A 21,409-nucleotide genomic window follows, 5' to 3' on the forward strand; every position below is an offset into this window, starting at 1 on the left:
CAGAAGCAAACGTTGCATCATCATTATTCATAAAAGATGGATGTATATCATCTGTTGCAATCTCAGTTGCTTTTTCCACCGAGCCTTTCTTGGAAGTTTACGCAAGAACTTTCATTTTAGGAATATAATTCATAATTAAACGTCATTCAAAAGCCCAATTATCCTAACAGTTAATGGTAAAAATGAATTTTAGTTGGAGCAGATTATATCACTCCAGGATCCAGGGCATGCTGAAAACAGCTTCTTTTACTGTCACATTCTTTAAAACCATACTATCTAACAACCTATTTGTGAAATCAACCCATTTACAGTAACCGCAAGCCTAATGCTACTCGGTTCGCTGATCTCATAAACTTCATGAGACGGTTCTATAGAACCCGCGCGAACCGGCTGAATTCCACCACTGGGCACGCAGTATTTTTGACTGACTATCACATCTTAACAGGACTATCGCCTCTTGTATTTTTTTAATTTATGGGTAACGTTAAATAATCTTTACACCGAATGAAAAAAAAAAACTAAAAATCCAAATTTGTAAAAAAAATAACATACCGGTATACGATTTATGCAACGGGAATGGCAACTGGGGGATAAATCAAAACCATATTAAAGCTGTTAATTTTGCCACCAGAAAGGCTTGCATGTAGAAAGTAATTATAGCAACGTGCCACGTCACTATAGAGGAAGTTCTGATGATGGATTAATTATAGGGCTGGTCTGTCGTCACATTTGGGTAATGTTAACACGTAACACTGGTGGTTATAATGATAATAAAATATAGCATATTTTAGTATAGCGTGCTCGAAAAGCTTTGAGGAAAGCGCGACACACAGTGATGGAAAGCGAAACAATTCACCTGTTCAAGAGAAGATGGGCATTTTTAGTTGCAATGCTGTTTCTCGAGTTTAGTGCTGGATGGGCGTTTTCATGCTTCGGCCAAATCAGTAACTTTTACGTTAAATTCTTTCGCATTCGTTACAGCCTGGTAAACTGGTTGACAATGAGTGAAGCGCTTGGACCAGTTATTTCCACATTACCACTTGCTTGGCTTGCACACAAAGACCTTTTAGGTTTCCGGAATCTGTCCATATCTGGTGCAGTTTGTTCGGTTTTAGGCTTTATGTTCATCGCTATCTCCACTTCGTGCCGAAGTTGTTTTCCAGTGACTTTTCTTGGACAGTTTATGAACGGTTTAGCCATGCAGTTGTTGCTGACAACGTCGCCTATATTTGCCGTACTGTGGTTTCCAGAGAACGAAGTTGGTACCGCAATTGCTGTTAACGTTTTGGGTTTGTATCTTGGCAATGTGCTTGGACTGGTAATCCCCTCCACTTCTCTGCAGCTGAAATTTGTAAATTCCACAATTTCCGAAGACGACTTAATGAGAGATAACAATATCTTGATGATACTTTATGTTTTATTTACGGCTCTATGCCTGGTTGTATGCATAATCCTCATATTATTCGCCACCGATCGACCACCTACTCCTCCAACTGAAGCACAGAGGTACAAAACGATTTCCAGGGAAACTAAAGAAGTTCCGCGATCGTTCTGGAAGGATATCGGGTCTATTTTTAAAAGTCGAACTGTCATTTTGACTATTATGTATATGGGAATAATCTGGGAGGTATCTGTCGTGGAATTTACGACGATGTCAAGGATTATCCAGAATTTTGTTTCAAATCACGATGCTATGGGTGCCTATGTTATGACAGTATTTAGCGTTGGTTCAGCACTTGGGGTGTTGGTATGCGGTAAAGCAGTGGATGTTTTCAAGCGTTATAAGATATTGTCATTGTTTGTTGCAGGACTTGGTTTGATATCCTCTGTCGCTACTGTAATTAGTGTTCAGTGCAAAAGTTATATATGGGTCTGCGTCTCCAACTTTGTGCTTGGGGCTTCCACGCAATCCGCTTTCGTGGTAGGCCTTGAAATTTCGACACAACAGACTTTTCCATTAGAGGAAAACTTTGTTTCTATTGTGGTAGTCGGTTGTACACTTCCAGCAACGGCTTTCTTCGGTGAAATCGGAGAGATCGTCTACAAAGCATTCGGTGCTGTAGGTATTCTTGTTTTCCAGAGCGTGTCCATTAGTTTCGCACTCATTCTGTGTTGCTTTTATCAAAATGAAAACAAACGACTTGCTGCCGATAAAGGTATTCCCAGTCCTGAAGGAGTTTCATTAGTAACCACTCCTTTGCTGGATTAATACGTTGAATATTGTTTATTACATTTCTTTTCTTTGTGTGTATAGACGTAAATATTATTTACTTTCGCCTCAATATTGATAGACAATTTGACGTTCTGATATTATTTTAGATTTTACTTGCAAGGTGATGAAATTTATTGACCCAGATATTTCTAAACTCGTGCCCTATGACATATGGAAAAAAAGAAATCTCAGTTTCTAACCTCAAGAAAAAGCCCAGCTATTTAAAAAATCTATATTCAAGCGTTCGATGAGTTAAAAGATTTTCAGTGGCAATTTACAAGTAGTTTTTCGAACAACAAAGGTGAAACAACGGTTGTAAGCACTACGGCGAAAAGCTAAAAAATCGCTAATGTAATATCTGCTATATTTATGCATCTATGGATAAGAGCGTATCCAAATATGTAGGAACAGATACTTACACTGATATCGTTCAGGCGGTATAGTATACTCAATACTCATCCAATAGTAGAGTGGTATCCTTGTCGATTCCATATCAAAGTCATTTGTGCAATGCAGCCATGTTTGCCATCCAACACAACATTTTTTAGCTGTTTTGTTAACAAGTCAATTTAAACTGATTTAAATCCCAGTCCAACTCACGGTGCACGGTGCCAAATCAAATCATTTATAAACAGTGAGACAGGCTGAAGAGTGAATGTTTCTTATTACTGAAATATTTTGCGACAGGGCTGGCCACATAGGGCGGCTAGAAAATCGCTATTTTGAGTTGTTTGAGCCTGATATGAATATATAAATGGGAATACAGGTCACGTTTGTAGAAACTAAAACACAACGATGTTTTATAAAATGGACTGAATTAGTGATAACTTCATTGTGCTGCATTGTACTTGCTATATGGGAAAAAGTTTTAAAAACAACCTGGTATTTCTACCATGTTCCAGTTCTACACTTTAAACAACTACTTTACATAGCAATAGGCTCCGCGAGTGGCAAGTTTTGAAAAAAGCCTGTCGCTGGTGCGAAACATTTGTAGTGCTCGCTTTAAAACTAGTCGCACAGTGCAGCTGGCCGTTTTTAGGGCGACCAATAAATTATAGCCCACAACCTTCGCTTAATCATTGTTAGGTGTCAATTAAATATAAATGTGCTTTTTCATAATGTTCTCCTTCCAAACTATAACTTGAATAAAATAAACGATTGATATGTTGTGTTTCCTTTTTTAGTACACCACGTTTAGATGTAACTTTGTACATCGCGTTTTGACGTTATACTTTCTGACGTCACATTACGGCGTAGTTTTGTGACGTTATGTCTGAGAAATTTTGTTTACCCTCCAAAACAAAAGTTCTACTTGTCCGCGCCTGGTTGTCAATTTGTACTTTTGGAAGCATATTAACTATTACATGCCTAAGTTACAGACCACGTTTGTAGTAAATAAGTAGAACTAAAACAGAATGATAAAACACTACACTCAACATCAAGCAGAGTAAAACGACACAAATGTTGGAGAAAATAAATAAATGCCGGAAGAGCTGCTTTTAGAATATTTTACAACAAGTCGATCATAGTTTTTACCATACATTTTACAAAAAAATCCAGCAACTTTCGTGGGGCCCGTACAGGGCTAAGCTAGGCTAGTTTGACGGTTAATGCTAGTTTACGCTAGAATTGAATGCGACTTCATTTGTTCAAAGGTTAGTCCAGGGTTTCTCAACCGTGGCCCTCGGCCCCCCTGGGGGGCCACGGAGCTGTCATTGGGGGGGCACGAGGATAAGTCTGTAGCAATGTCGTGGCATTGCAAAACCGTGTCACTATTTTCAATTTTCTCAGTTAAACTCAAACTTGTAGTGTTAAACCTACTTTGACCTATTGTAACGCATTTTTTCTTACATGCTACTATTCGTGAGAAGTTTTGCAACAGTCGACGTCAAGCTTGCAATTCTTTGTCTGTCGCCTAATTGCCAAACATTGTTACGTCACTTACAACCAACATTTGTGTTTTTGTAGTTTACTCCGTATTTCTTTAGAAAGTTTAGAACGTTTAACCAGCATTTTAATTAGTTTGTAAACGGCAACTTGGAATGTTAAAAAAATCAAGCAAGTTGAAAATTTTTTTCACAAAAAGTCAAATAACGATATTCCCATTTTGGCACGTAGAGATAGATTTGTTGTTGTTCCATTGATAAATGTTGTTGTAAAATGAATTGTGTTAAAAAGCCAGCTTAAGAGGACAAAGAAGAGTTGAATTGCACATACTTTCGGATGTTTACTATTGAAAATACGTTTTTACAGAAAGCTTAAACAAAGTTTTGTGTTATCAAATGTCGAAAATTCGCAAATCTGCACTGCTCCGTGGCGATGTTAAATGTGTCATTACGTCCCTCAAAACTTATAAATCACCGTGATAAAAAGCATTCTCGAAGAAAGAATGATGCCGCCACAAATTCTAGCTAATTTTTTATAATCGAGGGGGGCCACGAGGACTAAAAGCCTTTCTAAGGGGGACACGAGACATAAAAGGTTGAGAACCGCTGGTTTAGTCTGTTTCAACAGCTTAGCCACAGAAATATATTAAACGTATCTGTGTTTATTGTATAACATCAGAACGGTTATCAACTTACAGGAATAGCTTATAAGGTCCAACAGTACTAGCAGTCCAGCATGATATCTTCTGCAGGGACGTGCAGTCAGGTGAGGCACTGCCTCACCTGTCAACATCTGGCAAAGCAAAAGATATATCAAGCAAAAGTTAAATCTACGTTTCTATACCTAAATCGTGCATTATTTTTTTCTTCTATTTCTGTTGCGTTATTTATATCAAGCGTTCACGCGGTCAAAATCGTTGAAATACGCTAAGTGAGGCAGCGCCAAGCCGTGCCTCTCTTCAGATCACAGAGGACAGAAGTGCTATACACTGCATTATGCGTGCCTTTTTCTTTCGCAAATTCTCTCGGAAAACATTCGTCCAGCTTGAATGCCCGCATAGTACGTGTACATTGACTTCTTGCAGTGTAAAGCTCTAAAGTTGAAGTCATAATTAAAGGCAGACCTGTTGCAAATTTAAAAGTTTTGCATCAGACGACTGGACAAAAAAAAAATAACACGCAACTTTCAAAAAGATTGGTAAAAAAGGAGTGGATGTGTGGCTGTCATAGGCGTAGCCAGGTGGGCCATGGCCGCCCAAAAATTTATAAATATTGTACTCTTAATAATAATTTGTTTTGTAGCTTTTATGAGCCGTACCACAACAGTCGATAACAGGCTTTGCCACGATCAAATGTCATGCACTGTTACGTCATAAAAGATGTAGTCATTATTAAGTTTGCTATATTAATGTAGTTTTACTACAGTACTTTTTAATCATTTTGTTTTTGCTCTCTGTATGTTTTTTGAGTTTTTTTTTTAATTTTTATAAGTACGATACCGTTTTTGTGGTTGTTAAAGAAAAAAGTGACTCGAAAAAATTTGTGCCTCACCATCTAGCAACCTCACCGCACGTCACTGAACTTCTGTCCGTTACATTATTTTAGTTGGGTGGGTTATCCAGTTCAGTTCAAGTTCCTTTTGGCTTAGCAAAAAAAATGAAATCAGTATAGCCTATATTGCTATATAGGAAAAACGCTATACCAATTTTTTTACCATGGCCTATTTCAAACACGGAATGCATTTGATCGAAACGCATAAACGCATTTATAAGTAGGCCTATAAAGTTTTTAGTTGCATGGCGCTGTTTTCTGTAAAGGTGCACAAAAACAAAATGGCGTAAACTTATATGAAAGACAAATGAAGTTCTCGCGCGAAAATAATTTCAATTAAAGTATTTAAAACAGGTGAAAAATAAAGTTTAGAGCGACATGTTTGATTCTGCCCCCGATAAGGGTTATATAGAAAGTAGCCTATAACCCAGGTAGGCTTACGCTACATGTAGCCGAGATAGGCTATAAATATTAAAAATTAACAAAAAAAGTCGAGCTTGTTTTTTTTAATTATGTACCTTATTCACTTTATATTAACATTTTCTTTAAAAAATCGAGAATAGAGTTGCAGAGTGTAAAAACTCGCGGGTGAACTTGCGATACACTCGACAGTTGGCTACCGTACCTGTACCCTGTAGTTGTGTAGGCTACCAGTATATGCCTACTTTTAGATAGTCTCCCAGTACCGGAAGTACGGTACTGTTATTTTTCTTCTGCAATTGCTGCAACCAGAACGTACCTTTAACAACATAAATATCAATATTCCTAATAATTTATTTGTTATGTTTTACCAGTTTTAAAACACTGCATATTTTCTTCTTTCGAAAAGACCACTAAAAATGGCCTCTTCCAGGTCGCCTGTGGCCACATACGCATATATGGTGCACCCATTTATTGATTACTGATATTACAGATTTATAACAGTGCAGTGTGATAAACTTAAACTTTTGTTATCCGTTTAAAAATAAGTTTAAAGGGCATCGCATTTTACTTCAGGGCTTAGATGAAAAAGGTCTTACAGGGATAAAATCACTCAAGCGGCACACAAAAATCGCCGCATTTTCAGTAAACTTTTCGTGATGTGGAAGTTTGGAAGGCAGCCAAACATGTAATGGCAGCTATGTTGCCAGATGCGCCGTAGATCAAAGAAAAATATTCTACACAAGTTTTTTTAATTTCGGTTTCAGCGCATTTAGTCGGTTGTATATTAAAAACAATGCAACTGTGAAAATGACGCCAAGTGTACCCGCAGGGCCGTAACCGCATGGGCAATCCTCTGCATAGTTGCCATTCTAGATTATTTTAATCTAGATTTAGATGTTTTGGTTTGAATCTAGATGTAGGATTATACAATCTAGATGTTAGATGTTTTTTTAGATCATTATAAAAAATATTGTATAATCTAAATTAGTGACAGATTCGCTATTGACGATAAATATTTCAGTAATTTAAAAAGTATTTTTTTCCAATTGTAAAAAAAAATGATGAGATATAGAATGATCCTCTGGCCAGTCTGTGTTCTGTGCAGGTTGCACACCGCAGTTGGAGCAATTACATTAATTCAGCATAATTACAATTCCTCCCTTAAATGTTTCAAATACATTAAAAACTTGGCACTCTTTCACTATTGTACGTGAAAAGTTATGCAAAAAACAAAACAAAATAATATCGCATACCACAACGCATATTGTTTGGGTTAGGGTGTGGGTTAGCGTTTGGGTGAAGGTGGGTCAAGTAATATTATGTTTATTATTAATAATAACTTGACCCACCCTCAACCAAACGCTAACCCTAACCCAAACAATATGCGTTGTGGTATGCGGCATTTAAAATAAGTTTTTTTTTTATTAATTTTTACATACATAAGTGAAAGAGCGCCAAAAACTTTTTTAATTACATCAATTCTAATTTTCGGTATTGAAACCTAAATTACAATTGATCCAACTCTGGTGCGCACCCAAGATTTTTCCAAAATGTGTACAAGTACACTTAACTGACCTAAACAAGCAAAAAATGCACCTAAATGTACGAAAATTTACAGCTGCTTACCTGAAAATGTGTGACTCAATACCCAATCACCTAGGCAAAATGTGCCATGAAATTGAAACTGTGTTGGTGGTAGAAGGGCTCTTACCAATACGCTATACCCCAATACAATAAAATGTGTCAATGTACCACAATTGCATTTTTTTGAGATTTAGGTGTGAACACAAATTGATTTCAAACAGTATGGGTGTACACCTGCCATAGGTTGTAGAATGGGGCAGGGCTACTATCCATCTGTTTACTAAAATAAGAACAATGGAATAATTGTGATTTTGGACTTACCTTTAAATAGTTGTTTATGTTCGCTCATTTTGAACATCAACAAATAACCATTGTTATTTAGTACAAAACTAGGGTTCATTGCAGACTTAGCTAACAAAGTAGCTTTCTTAGTGAACAATCTCTTTAACTATTTACGATAATATAAATCTGGTCTGCAATGCTAAAAATGAGAGAAAATAAGGATGTTACTCACAAATGAGATGTTTGTGTGATCCCACTTAAGTGTGTCCTCAAAAGATAAATTGGTTTATTGTAAACTCTTTAGCCAGCAACACATTTTGTGTAAATGTACTAAATTATATCATTATTTAATAGCTAGACAGACCAATCAAGGCATATTGTATAACAACAAGGTTTAAATTATTTTTTTTATTTTTTTTTTACTTTATATTACCAATTAGGACACACCATTATGTTATTATCATTGACAAGTATGTCTTTAGGTGGTCCAGATTAGAATTACACATGTGTGTACAAATGTTTTAATATTACATATGTATTGCCAAATAATGCTGAATTTTATAATAACATATAATTAGCTAATGTGAACAACTTAATCGAACAAAATTAATTGTTTTAACAATACAATGGCTGACTCTGTGCAATACAAAAAGGGCAATAAGAAGAAACCACCAGACCGCTTTGGCATTGGGTATGGTATTCCAAGAACAGAACAAACTCGGCATTACTCCATGAGAGAATCAGAAGACCAAGACAGAAGTGTAGGAAGTATGTCTCAACCAAACAACAAAACACCTGTAATCCTAACCAAGCCGACTGACAAAAATTATCAATCTAATTCGGCTGCTTCTACACCTGATGGTGATAAAACAGGATCTTGGAATGAAATATCTTCAAGTCCAACAAATGCAATTGCCCCAAAACTATCAATGACATTTAAAAAAACGACCCAGACTGGATCTGGAGACAAAAAAAATGTTAACTCTCGGACAGATACTCGTGTAAGAAGTGGTGTTTCCCCTCATTTGGTGAAACAAAGTCTGGCCCAGGCAACACAAGGTTCTGCACCAAACCATAGTACCTATTCAGGCAGTGATGGCAACACATCAAAAAAGGACCTCGGTGCCAACACAAAGTCTTGTGTAAAAATGTTGGATGCTTCACTAAATTGGAATGAAGCTGGCCTTGAAATGCTACAAGAGCAAACTGATTTTTTAGTTATAGGTGTGGTAGGAATGCAGGGCGTTGGAAAGTCCACTATTTTATCTTTGCTGGCAGGCAATCAACTCTGTGATACTGCAAAGTCAATGGTATTCCGTCCTCAATCTCTAGATGTTAGAGAGCGAGCTGGTCATATGACAACAGGTATTGATATTGCTGTAACATCAGAAAGACTTATTCTTCTTGACATGCAACCTATTTTAAGTTCATCAATTTCTTTGGAACAATCAACACACTATGAACGCAAGTCAGCATCTGATTGTGGCTCTATTAATATCGAAACACAATCCTTGCAAATGACAGCTTTTTTGCTTACTGTATGTCATGTTGTCATAGTGGTGCAAGACTGGTTCACAGATTCCAATATATATAAGTTTCTTCAAGTAGCTGAAATGCTCAAACCAGTAACTCCACCACCTTCTCATGACAGTCCAAGTATAAAACAAGATCCATCAGAGTTGCAACCAGTTGTTGTGTTTGTGCACAACAAAATTGAAACCAGTATGTTTAATGTACGTTCTATTGCCACCATGAATGAGGTTATGCTTAATTTTATAAACTTTTCGGGTTTGTTTTGCAAATCACACCTGTCTCTTTCTGAAACCAACCTATACCCAGGCTTATCTGTGTTGGTCAATCCTCAAAATGAAGTTAACTCCTTCATCTTGCCAGATATTAATGACAAAGAAAATGAGGAAGAAAAGGTAGATATTTCAAAGAAATTATATGATCCTGCTGATCAGCAGTTTCTATCATTGCCACAATATGCTGGTCGACCTAACACTGTATTACTCGAAAATTGTTTTCGAAAAATGGTATTAGCCATTCCCCGCCACTCCATTACACATCAGATCCTTACTGAAAAGAACTGGTTCCATTATTCAGCAAGAACATGGGAGGCTATAAGAAAGTCCCAACTTGTTTCTGAATATAACAGATTGTTATCTGGATAACTATTTTTAATGTGATTAAACATTGTAATGTTTAAATATATTTAAGTAGCAAATAATAAAAATATTATATTGAGTAATAAACAGTATCTGTATCTAAAATTGATTGTTGGGATATTTTCCAGTCAAAAATATACAAAGTATATTGTTTGTTGTAGCCTGTACAACAGGCTTTACATATTCTTTCAACAGTCTTATAAGATCAAACTTTTCACACAATCACCTTTTCTAATTTTGTTTTTTACTGTTTAATTTGAATTGTTTTTGTTATTATTTAGCATGAATTCATAGACTAAATTATAATGCTTCCAAAGATTCAAAATTGAAGATGACCAATGGTAAGCAAATGTTAGTTTTGTAAGAAATTAAAAAACTAAGCAAATTATAACTAATACACATATATACACACTATTTTTTATTATTTTTAGCATACAATAATTGCTTTGAGTTTTGTCCTTTGAAGTCTCTGTTGATGTCTTAAATCACGGGTTTTGTCCTTTGATGACTCTGTTGATGTGAATAAATCACCTGTTTATAAGCAAATCAGATTAGTGGTGACTTTGGAGATTATATCATGTAAACACAGCTGAGCAGTTGCTTAATATCGTGCTGCCCAACTAAATTTTGTTTTGGACCAACACTATATTGGTATCACGCTAACAGGATACACCCATGATTTATTAAAGGGATAATCCGCTGGTATTTGATAATCCACCACCTGGCTGTATAAATGCGTTATCAGCCATTAGTTGTAAATCTCTTACTGTCACAATACATAGACTAAAAGGTAGCAAGGACATAATTTAGCAAGAGGTTAATTAGTCTTGATATTATAAACCTGCTTTACACTTCTGATGTTGCATTTACCTTTTTAAAATTTACAATTGTATTGGCCCTAGGGATGTTTACTATACTCAATTTTATTGCTGACGGGCTTTACTGCCTGGCAACAGTTACCATAATATACTATTTTTACATTTAAGAGCAATTCCAGTATTTTGTTTAGTGGTGGTTCTGTCTATGTGGTGAAATATAGTTTAAATATATTTCTTGTTGAAAAACAGTTTAATCCTAATTACCAAGTAGAAATCTACAATGCTTATAAGAAAGTTATGTTTAAATGACGTGGTTACATTAGCATAATGCTAACAATCAAACATTTCCTAAACTGTGCCCCATATTTTCAGTGTATTCGTTTGATGGTTTGCTGGTATTCAGTCTTCTTGTGATTTGTACTTGTGCATATTTGAAGCGAATACCCAGACTTAAGCAGTGGATGTTTTCAGAAAAAAAAGGATTTCTGGGGATATTCTATAAAGGTATGGTAATATCACCTATTTTTTATTGTTTTAAATTTTGTGTGGTATATATATAGCTAACTTTTAACTTTTGCCTTTTGCTAGATTCTGGTGTGATAACTTTCAATTACTCTTGTTAATCTAACTTTATCGTAGTAACCACAAACCAATTTAGTGCTTGTTTTTTTGTTGTTTATTCGATTAATTGGTTGAGTGATTTATGGCTTTGTAATTAACAGTGAACTCTTAGTGAACCAATAGTAAGATTACTAAACCACATACAAGAGGCAATAAATTTCCCAAACCTATGCATACTGAAAACCCTAAGCCATTTAATGTAAGGTTTTTAAAGACGCCTTTGCCATTGATTCAAGTTAAAAAATATCTTGGAATTGCAAGGGAAAAGTTACCTGCTGATGTTATTATTACAGCTGATGAATTTGAACTGAAAACAATAATTTCAGAAAGTTAACAGCCAAAAAACAAATTTTACAGCAAACAATCTGAAAATTAGGTTTCAATAGACATGCTGTTGCAAGTTGGTTACAGTATTTGGAAATTTTGCATGGCAGAAGTGTGAATTAAGTTTTTTTTTAAAGTAACAAAAATTTGTTTTTACAAGTAATGACAAATATGTTTTATCCTTATTCAATAATACAAATAAAGGTAGACTTTCGCCGAGCATTAGTAACATTTTTAAACTGTCAAACAGTGTTTGGTCTAGGGCAGGGGTTCCCAACCTGTGGTACGCGTACCACTAGTGGTACTCGAAGGTTTTTCAGGTGGTACGCGAGTAGCTTCCGTTTTTTCACAAAAACCTGGATTCACAACTTTTTTTTGTTTATCTGGTTTTGTTGACATAAAAAAATTTCGCTGAAGTCCATTCTTATTGTAACTATTTCTGTTGTTTCGAAACAATGCGATCTTCAAAATACAGGCCCTGCAATTGTCGACAAGGAGTACAGTTGTACAGTTGCTTTGTCAAGCGTATACAACGCTGTGGGACAGTGGGCATTTATTATGTCAAATGATTGCTTTTAATAGATATAAATAATGTACTGTTTTATAGCTTAAGCTACAAATAGCGTTGAATAATGCTAGTTTTAGGCTAAAATAGATCGGAATAAAATGTTCAAAAACAGTTCCATGGTACGTTTGGCAGTACAGAGCGTCCAAGTGGTACGAGATTGTACAAAGGTTGGGAATCCCTGGTCTAGGGAATGGGTTAGTGGTTTTAGGGGTAAGTTTCATTATTTTAAATTTTAACCGAAAAAATGGAAATACGGATAACTGAATTTGCATGCATGTCTCATTAAAAAAAAACGAAGAGATCAAATGATTTTATGTACAGAAAAATAACATCCTCAGCATTTTTGTTGTAAAAACTGTAAAAGTGGAAAAATAGATACCCACAAAATCGAAATAAGAACAACATCAACATTGAAAAACAACACATTTTGGAATAAGACCAAAATAGGACTACTACCTAAAAGTTGTAATGACATTTAAATCAGAATAAGTCCTAAATCCATTGGAATAAGACTAAATGGCCAAAAACAGGCCTATGCATTTTTACCGAACCTCAAAGTCCACCCCATAACTTACCTAATTAATTTTATCCCTAACCCAATTTCTAACCCCTACCATTACCCCGCACTTGCCCCAAGCAGAGGGGAAAAAAGTGTGGTGCCAAAACAGCGGTACCCTAACATCGCCGGTCAAACCAGGGCACCAAATTTAGGTCTTAGTCTGATGAACTTAGGAGTTATTCTGACATTTTTGTGCCCTATTTATATGATTTAGATCTTATTTTGTTGTGGATATTACTATGTATTTGGCTTTCCCATGTCGTTGGTCAAAATCCTATGGTATTCTAGATTATTCTGCTTTAGATATTGTTGCTTTGTAACTTGTAGGTCTTATAGTGTGTTCCTTTTTATGGATGTTGACCAGGCAGTCCTACGCAAGGTGTTTCTTTTATTTTTAGCGGCTGTTATAGGAACAAGACTACACATCCCTATTGCACTAACCTGCATATGTACTGCCCTTTACCTTCTGTTGTTAAAATGAGAAGTTATCACCCATTAAAGAAGTTCCTATTGCTTTGTTTTGCCCTCCTTGTGGTTTTATCAATACCTACAATGGGAGAAGTTAAATATGACAATAACGGTTATGTGATGTACTGTCCCTGCATGGGAAGGTTTGGAAATCAAGTTGATCACTTTTTGGGGTCTTTAAGTTTTGCAAAAAAGCTTAATCGCACCCTTATTATCCCGCCATGGATAACACATGAATACAGATCGTCATATAGCAATGATGTTATTCCTTATCGGGAGTGGTTTCAGGTCAGTGTGGTACAGAAATATCACAGGGCTATTGAAATGGACGATTTTATGAAAAACATAGCACCAACACTATGGCCAATACCCGAGAGGAAGGTGTATTGTCACCGTGCTGCGATGGAGCGAAGCAACAATGGTAAAACTTGCCCGGCCAAAGATGGAAATCCTTTCGGCCCATTTTGGAATAATTTTGAAATTGATTTTTCAATTTCTGAACCATTTCCTGTCGGTCTAAGCTATGCCTCACCGAAATACCAATGGGATGAATATTTCCCCGTAGCTCTACACCCGGTTATAGCTTTTATGGGCGCCCCTGCATCTTATCCAGTTCGCCAAAAAGATCGACATCTTCAAAAGCTCATGGAATGGTCTCCTAAAGTTCAAGACTTAGTTGATAATTTTATGTCCAAATCGATTCATCGTCCCTTCGTCGGCGTCCATCTACGCAATGGCGAAGACTGGAAAAGAGCCTGTGAACATGTTGGTGATAGCATTAATTACCCTTTTATGTCTTCACCGCAATGTGCAGGCTACGACCGGCCCACCGAACCTTTTACGAGAGAAATGTGCTACCCTGGCCACAAAAGCATCAAGGAACAAGTCCTGGACGCTGTTAAAGGCATAAATGCAAAAAGCATTTTTATAGCGACGGATGCGAATAGCATGGAACAAGAGTTTAAGAAGTGGTTTTCAGAAGCTTCGCTCAATATCCAGATAGTCAGAGCTAGTTACAACTCGGTAATTGCAGATCTCGCCATGCTTATTGAAGCTGATGATTTTATTGGGAGCTGCGCTTCGTCCATAACCGCGTTTGCAGTACGAAAGCGAGAGTTACATAACAAGTCTAGTTCTTTCTTTGGAAAAATCTTGAAATCGGAGGGGCATAGTGAACTGTAATGGTAATCGTATTCTGTTTTGGCTTGCCAAATAAAGAACTTGTTCGTTGATTTATTGCTACGAAAATTAACTCATAATGTCCTAGTTGCACATATACTGCGTTTATTTCGCTTATGCTTAGCAGTGCATTGTATAAACACGTGTTTATAAGGCCGATCTTGCTGTGGATTTTAGTTACATATTAACGAAGTAGTTTTCCATTTGGTTTAAAATTGTTAAACACTAGTGTTTTTTTCCTTATTGAATGAAATACATTTTACTTTAGATAGTTAATTTTTTGTTACATAAGTCGAAAACAAAGCTGCAGACCTACATGTGTAGCACACATTAGAAACTCTGTTGTGAGGAATTTTGCATACTTTTTTCGACAATATAGCGCCATAGGGCTTTCAAGATTAGGGGTTCGCAAATGCCTTTTTTGTTGCAACCTAAAATATTATTAGTTAAAAACTCCCGCGACCCAAATATAATTCTTTGATGTTTTTATTCGAATAGCTATGTTAAAACTGTGTGTTTGCAGCATTTTCTTTAACAACTTGTAAAAGTAAGTATAGGCTAATAAAACAGTAACTTATTGTGTCTCAATATATTACAAAAAAACGTTGTTCTGGGTTGTTTATTTTAAAAGAACAAAAGTTACTTAAAAGAACAAAAGTTTTACTTATGGATTTCACAATCTAATCAAAAAAGCTTTACGTGGTTCTATACCCCATCGACCCTGCCAAAAGCTAGTAGGCCTACTTAGCTTACTGTAGTAATTACTGTCAAAGTGGTAATGCGACTCAATGCCCAGTGTCTTTCGAACCTTTTTGGGAAAAAGTGGTTGATCCAAGATTTTCTATAAGATGCGATAGACATTTCAAGTTTTTTATTATGTTACAAAATTAAGTCAAAACGTAAAAGCAACCAACCTAAAGCAATCTGACTTGTCCATTCGAATACTTGCCAAAATTTGCCCAAAAGGGCTAAACAAGTTAGGCTACGTGCATCATCGTTTCAGTTAGCAAAACTTTTAGTTTGGAAGGATTAACCTACGCTAGGTTACGTAGGCAAAATTTTGTGTGTGAAAGGGGCTCATTCACCCCACAGCTATATAAACCGCAGAAACCATGCAATAAATCGCGTGAAATGTATTTAAATACCATGTTGATTTACGTCGGCAAAAGTTGCAGTTTTAATATTTACGTCTCCGTATTGCAAAGATTTAACCGATGTTACGTCACTGATCTAAATCAATCACTCTTTACGTACCACTAGTGCAGGGGTGGCGAAACATTTTTATAGAATTGGTCACGAATTAGACATATAGGCTATTCATAAAAAAGTCTCAGGTGTGTAATAAATTAAAATTTATGGTAATAAGTTCATAAAGACAGAATAATTACAGATACGAAAAATATACTACGAACAAATAGGCGTAGGCTAAGCTTAACAATGCTACATCAAAGCTTTTCATGAAACCAAACAAATTTTACCAAGTCCAATGCTAAAATAAATATTTCAACATGGTTTTAACATTGGGCTATATACTAAGCCTCAAGTTTGTTAATTTTAGACTCCAATTTCAGGTACGGGGCTCATACACGAGCCAATTTCAGGTACGGGGCTCATACGCGAGGGACGGTGCATAAGAGCGTTCCGGCAAAATATTTTTTGTATGCTACATCGGTATCGGTAAATAACTGCTATTTTTACCAAGCCGTGTACAATTTACACCCGGCCAGCTCACCGTCTTAATTCTTGGATGTATTTAAACTAGGCTTTCAGTTGCATATTTTTGAACTACAATGAGCAATAACTTTGGATTTCTCTGCATACCCAACGGCTAAGCACGTCACACATATTTCAAGTTGAAATTAAATTTATTTTTATTAAGGCAAATATACTGATAATTTTTCTTTCGTTTGGCAATATACTTTTTATTAAGGTAATATACTTAATTTATTGTTTTTTATAGCAAAGTTTTGCGCGGTTACGTTAAGAGTTTTACGATATGTCGCCACGTGCCCGTGGAGAAACGAGCGCGCGGTGGGGAGTCGCTGGTCCTTTTTCAAAGTCGACGACGACGTTGCTCTGCCAGCGACCGACCGGGCGAACATATCGCGACCACCGAGCGACGGACAAACTTTATTATTTATATATAGGCCTATATAGAAAAAGAGTGTTCCCTATCTTCTGATGCGTCTTTTTATTTCCTTCCGTTAAATATGAATGTATTGCTACCTTAATATAGCGTGTAATACTGTAATTGGTCCGGTGGTGTGGTTGAGATGATTGCTTGTCCATAATTATGCTGGTTAAGTACCGGTACTGCTATATGCTGCGTCCCTGGCGATAGGAGTTCAAAATAGTATATTATAGCCCACGATTCAAATAATAATAAATGATTTCGATGATTACATTATTGGTTTCCACATCGTAGTGTGTGTTTTCATAGGGGTACTGTGGTACTATAGCAGGAAGAGGTATCCTTTTTGCACTATAATTTTTTTTATTAATAAAATAAATAGCGAAAAAACGAAATAGTAAAGCTCTCAGCAGCTAACGACCATTTACTTTTGTGTTTTGTCATACTTCCTCTTTTTAAAGCCGAATATTGCTCGGAAGTTCGCACAGAAGATAACATCATAAGAAAGCGTAGGCCTAACATAGTCGGGACAGCATCGGCATATTTACATTGATAAATAACATGTCGCGCGCATAAAAGGACACAATTCACAAATGTTTTGCACGGTTCCTTTTTGTGCACTCCAAAGAGTAATTGCATCGGGACATTGTTGCGCTACCCGAATCCCAGTCTTCTGGGAGACTCGATATTAATTTTATGAATTGGACAAAATCTGTGTTGCTAGGAGTAAAGTTAAATGTATTTACCAATGCGTCATATTGTAGGTATTGGCCGTTTATATTCAATAAATCCTGGTGAAAAATTATATTGGAATCTATAAGTGATGGCATGAAAAAACATTTGAGGTGTACTTTACTTTTTTGTTTAGGTAAAGCGGACGGCTGTTTGACTTTGTATCTATGATTTCCAGGAGTTGTTTGTACGCCGTTATTGCGCAACGTAATGTTCGCATGGGGAGTATATGCCTTGTAATTGCATTGTTTGTTCCTATGTTCCCATTAAGAAGCGCTTCCAACCTGTTACCTTGGATAAAGGGGCCTTCGATTTGTTTCCAATCCGCTTCCGCGTTTTCGTCGAGTAGTGTATAGATTCATTTTGTATGTAAGGCTAACAAGTAATTATCTATATTGATCATGCCTGTCCCCCCATTTGCAATACTCGCACTCAAAGTCTCTCTTTTCACCCTCTCCCATTTGGACCTCCATAAAAATGTAAAGAGGATTCGTTTAACTTTGGAGATAAAGCATTTTGGTGCACTAACCGGGACAACACTGATTTCAAAAGTTAAAATTGGGACCATGAGGCTCTTAATAACTGTTGTTTTTTCCGAGGAGCGAGAGACCCCTTGCGGACCAGATATTTGATACTATTTGAATTTTTTTCAGAAGTTGTGTGAAGTTTTTTCCAATTAGATCGGCGTCGTTACTAGGGCCAGTGGGAATTTCAACGCCTAAGTATTTGATAGTGCCTGATGGCCATAGACGACCACTTGTTCCATGGGTTTGTGACTGTTTTTACGATTTGTCCCGATAAAAAACGCATTTGATTTGGACATATTTACTTTGCAGCCTGACATTTCGCCGAAGGCTTCGCGATTATCCTAAAGACTTCTGTAAAATCCTGATCACTACCCGATTGAAATACTGTGGTGTCGTCAGCAAATAGGGACACTTTAAATCCCTTGCCATTTATCGTGATGCCGTTGTAAAGGCCCTGTCTTAAAGCAGCGGCAATTGAGGCATTCAATGCACAGAACAAATAAAGTTGGAGAGAGAGGATCTCCCTGTCCCTGGCGTACGCCACGTTCAACGTTGAACGATTGTGATAGAAAGTTGTTATTGACAATTACGCACGACGGATTTTGATAAAAACATTCGATTAATTTAATAATTCATGATCGAACCCGAAAGCAGCTAAGGCTGCATATATGAAGTCCCAATTCACCGTGTCAAAGGCCTTGAACATTTCTAAGGACAGTATCGCGCCAGGTATATTGTAATAGTCGGCGCAGTCGATGATATCGAACAAAAGACGAATATTATGCACTATAAATGTAATCAAGATAGAACCAAATACCGCCACATTTTCACCTAGTGGTCGAACCTGACAATCGTATTTATGTTCAAAAGCGAAAACCTATTTTTTTCTGTTTGTAATACACATTTTAAACAACATTCCAAAAAAACTAAATACAGGTATTAAATGTTAATTGCAGTTACTGGAAGCCTGGCATAGCAGAATTACTCAAAAAAGGAAAGGCTCTATTTATTTTTATAAAAGGAATCTATAAAACTTGAAGGCTTTAAAGAATCTTGCCAAGGAAGAAAGTCGATGAAACCCTCGTCAATTGAAAGCTGATATCGTTGGCAATCTGTGAAATTAAATACTGTTTGAAGTTTATTATCTATATGCAGCGCAGTGTTGGCCCATTTTGCCCCTCAGTTAATTAACACAACCAACCTAATAGTTTTCTAGTTTATTTTTATAAGGTATGCCAACATACTAAAGGTAAATAAGCAATTAAATCATATTGACAGCAGTATGGCTAATTGGTAAACTTTGTCTGTTTTACACAGTACACGCCCTAAAACATATTTGGTTACAGTAAAAGTTGAATTAGTCCTTCATTTAGTATAATATTGTTTGTGAAATATTTGCATCAATATGAAGACATATTCAATATTCAGACACGACGCGACGAAACATGTCTGACTGTTGACTTGTCGCGTCGTGTATGAAAGTGACTCTGTCTAATCCCCACCGACAAAGCGCGCGAAACTTAAACTCGACAAAGCTAGGCGATATAATTCAGTCATGATCATGGCGGAGGCAAATTAAATGGAAGTTTTGGCAGAAATATGTATTTGGAAACTTAACAAGCCGTTCATACGGCAACACAAGTGCGGGTACACCCTATTTGTGAAAAAAGGTATAAATAGGGTTATTTTCATACACTTTTTGCACTTTATTGAAACATGAAGATAAGTTTCAAAATTACGCAAGGATGTCATAAAAATTGTTCTTTTAAACTAGTCAAGCTGGTAAAATCAGACATAGAAAAGAAAGATTCGAATTAAAAGGCTTTTCAAGCCTTCCAGGAATATATTTTCATGATAATTTAAAAAAAAAATTGCTAAACCTTTTAAAATAACATTCCGAACATAAAACCTACCAAAACCCGTAAAAAAATGGTGGTTTCTATCAAAAAGTATCTTTAGTCACGGCAAAAAGTAGTGCACGCACTATCTCGCTAAAAATGCGTTTAGTCGTGTCTGTCTGCTGTGCGTTAGATTTGCGTCAAATCTGGTCGGTGGGAACGCGATAAAAAAAGAAATAGCGTTCCATCTCATTAGTCTCGATCAGTCTGCTTTAAAGCGTTTTTGTCTAACCGGTGGGGGATTCAGCCTTACTCACTTATATTTTAATTAACAGTGTTAAAATAATTGAGGATTCCTGTTTCATGCACTTTAAAAATCACACAACAAGTTAACAAGTATTTTTTTAGCAATTTTAACCAGTGTATGTATGCTGCTTAATTTCCTATGGTAGTATGTTTATTTGATTTTTGTTGTAGCCTATGATGTGAAAATTACGCGTGTGTAGCAGTAAAAAACTCAATGAGTGGCCAAAACTAGTCCGTATTTATTTCGTTGTGCGACTGTCAACCTTTTTTGGCATGCCTTGCTTTGTAATAAAATATAATAAAACGATGTGTTGAATGTCAACTGAAAGAATCCAGGAAGAATAGTTTTTTTGGTGTGTTCTGCGAGTGAATTATTGTCATTTTGCAAAACAGTTATAAACACTGTTTGATAAAACTTTTAAGGCATGTCTAATGTCCTGTGTATTTAGGGGCAGTAATGTGTGACAAGCAGCAATCATGTTGGTACAAATAACAACTGCTTAAAATTAAAGTGTTCCAAATTACTAATAAACTTAACCATATCATAACAGGCAATTCAAATAACATACAGAGTGCTTTTAATAATTACTTTTTTTATAAATCAAACAAAAATTAGTCTGTAACGCTTATCACTACCGGGTATACATTTAATAGGATTTTAATGCTGTTAATGGAAAAAAAAATTATACAATTTATTAGTTATGTTGTTAAGTTTCCAGCCGCTGGTTTAGAAGAAGGCTAGGTACCTATTATCGGGCTGAAAATCTTGTACAATCAAAAAGTATTAATTTGAACAGTTTAATTTATCAGTTATGAAAATCCACAATTAAAAATGTTTTTAACCTAATAAAAGTGCGCTTTGACCATAGCAAACCTTTTCCAGATTAAAAAAAAATGAGTGACAGGGTGACACCACATCCATGACAGGGTGTCACGAATCGGTGACAGTGTGTCACCAAATCCATGACAGGGTGTCACGAATCGGTGACAGGGTGTCACCAAATCCGTGACAGGGTGTCACCTAATCGGTGACAGGGTGTCACCAAATACGTGACAGGGTGTCACGGAATCGGTGACAGGGTGTTAGTGATTTGGTGACAGGGTGTCACGGAATCGGTGACAGGTGTCACGGAATTGGTGACAGGGTGTCATCAAATCGTTGCCAGGTGTCATTGATTTGGTGACACTGACAGGGTGTCAATAAAAAGTCACGACCCCTCCTCAAAAGCTTA

At 36.4% G+C, this 21,409-nt stretch overlaps 3 protein-coding genes across 3 annotated transcripts; all 3 read left to right on the forward strand.

The window, feature by feature from the left end:
- Nucleotides 1–8,424: 8,424 nt before the first annotated feature.
- On the forward strand, nt 8,425–10,387 carry LOC146164116 (nonsense-mediated mRNA decay factor SMG9-like). The gene has a single exon (XM_083381054.1). The coding sequence runs from the start codon at nt 8,565–8,567 to the stop codon at nt 10,110–10,112; it is 1,548 nt and encodes a 515-aa protein (XP_083237180.1). The 5' UTR covers nt 8,425–8,564; the 3' UTR covers nt 10,113–10,387.
- LOC146164117 (protein kish-B-like) lies at nt 10,313–13,612 on the forward strand. Its single transcript, XM_083381056.1, has 3 exons — nt 10,313–10,447; nt 11,297–11,428; nt 13,395–13,612. Exons 1-3 carry the CDS (start codon nt 10,438–10,440, stop codon nt 13,475–13,477), a joined length of 225 nt encoding a protein of 74 aa, XP_083237182.1. The 5' UTR covers nt 10,313–10,437; the 3' UTR covers nt 13,478–13,612.
- Nucleotides 13,476–15,241, forward strand: LOC146164118 (GDP-fucose protein O-fucosyltransferase 1-like). The gene has a single exon (XM_083381055.1). It carries the CDS (start codon nt 13,549–13,551, stop codon nt 14,644–14,646), a length of 1,098 nt encoding a protein of 365 aa, XP_083237181.1. The 5' UTR covers nt 13,476–13,548; the 3' UTR covers nt 14,647–15,241.
- Nucleotides 15,242–21,409: the final 6,168 nt, after the last annotated feature.

This window comes from Ascidiella aspersa, chromosome 2 (assembly GCF_963924565.1).
Source record: "Ascidiella aspersa chromosome 2, kaAscAspe10.2, whole genome shotgun sequence".
Classification (NCBI taxonomy): Eukaryota; Metazoa; Chordata; class Ascidiacea; order Phlebobranchia; family Ascidiidae; genus Ascidiella; species Ascidiella aspersa.

Coding starts and splice junctions, on each gene's coding strand:
- LOC146164116 (XM_083381054.1), top strand. CDS start 8,565: ATGGCTGACTCTGTGCAATACAAAAAGGGCAATAAGAAGAAACCACCA.
- LOC146164117 (XM_083381056.1), top strand. Junction 11,429..13,394: donor TCTGGGGATATTCTATAAAG/GTATGGTAATAT, acceptor TTTTATTTTTAG/CGGCTGTTATAGGAACAAGA.
- LOC146164118 (XM_083381055.1), top strand. CDS start 13,549: ATGGGAGAAGTTAAATATGACAATAACGGTTATGTGATGTACTGTCCC.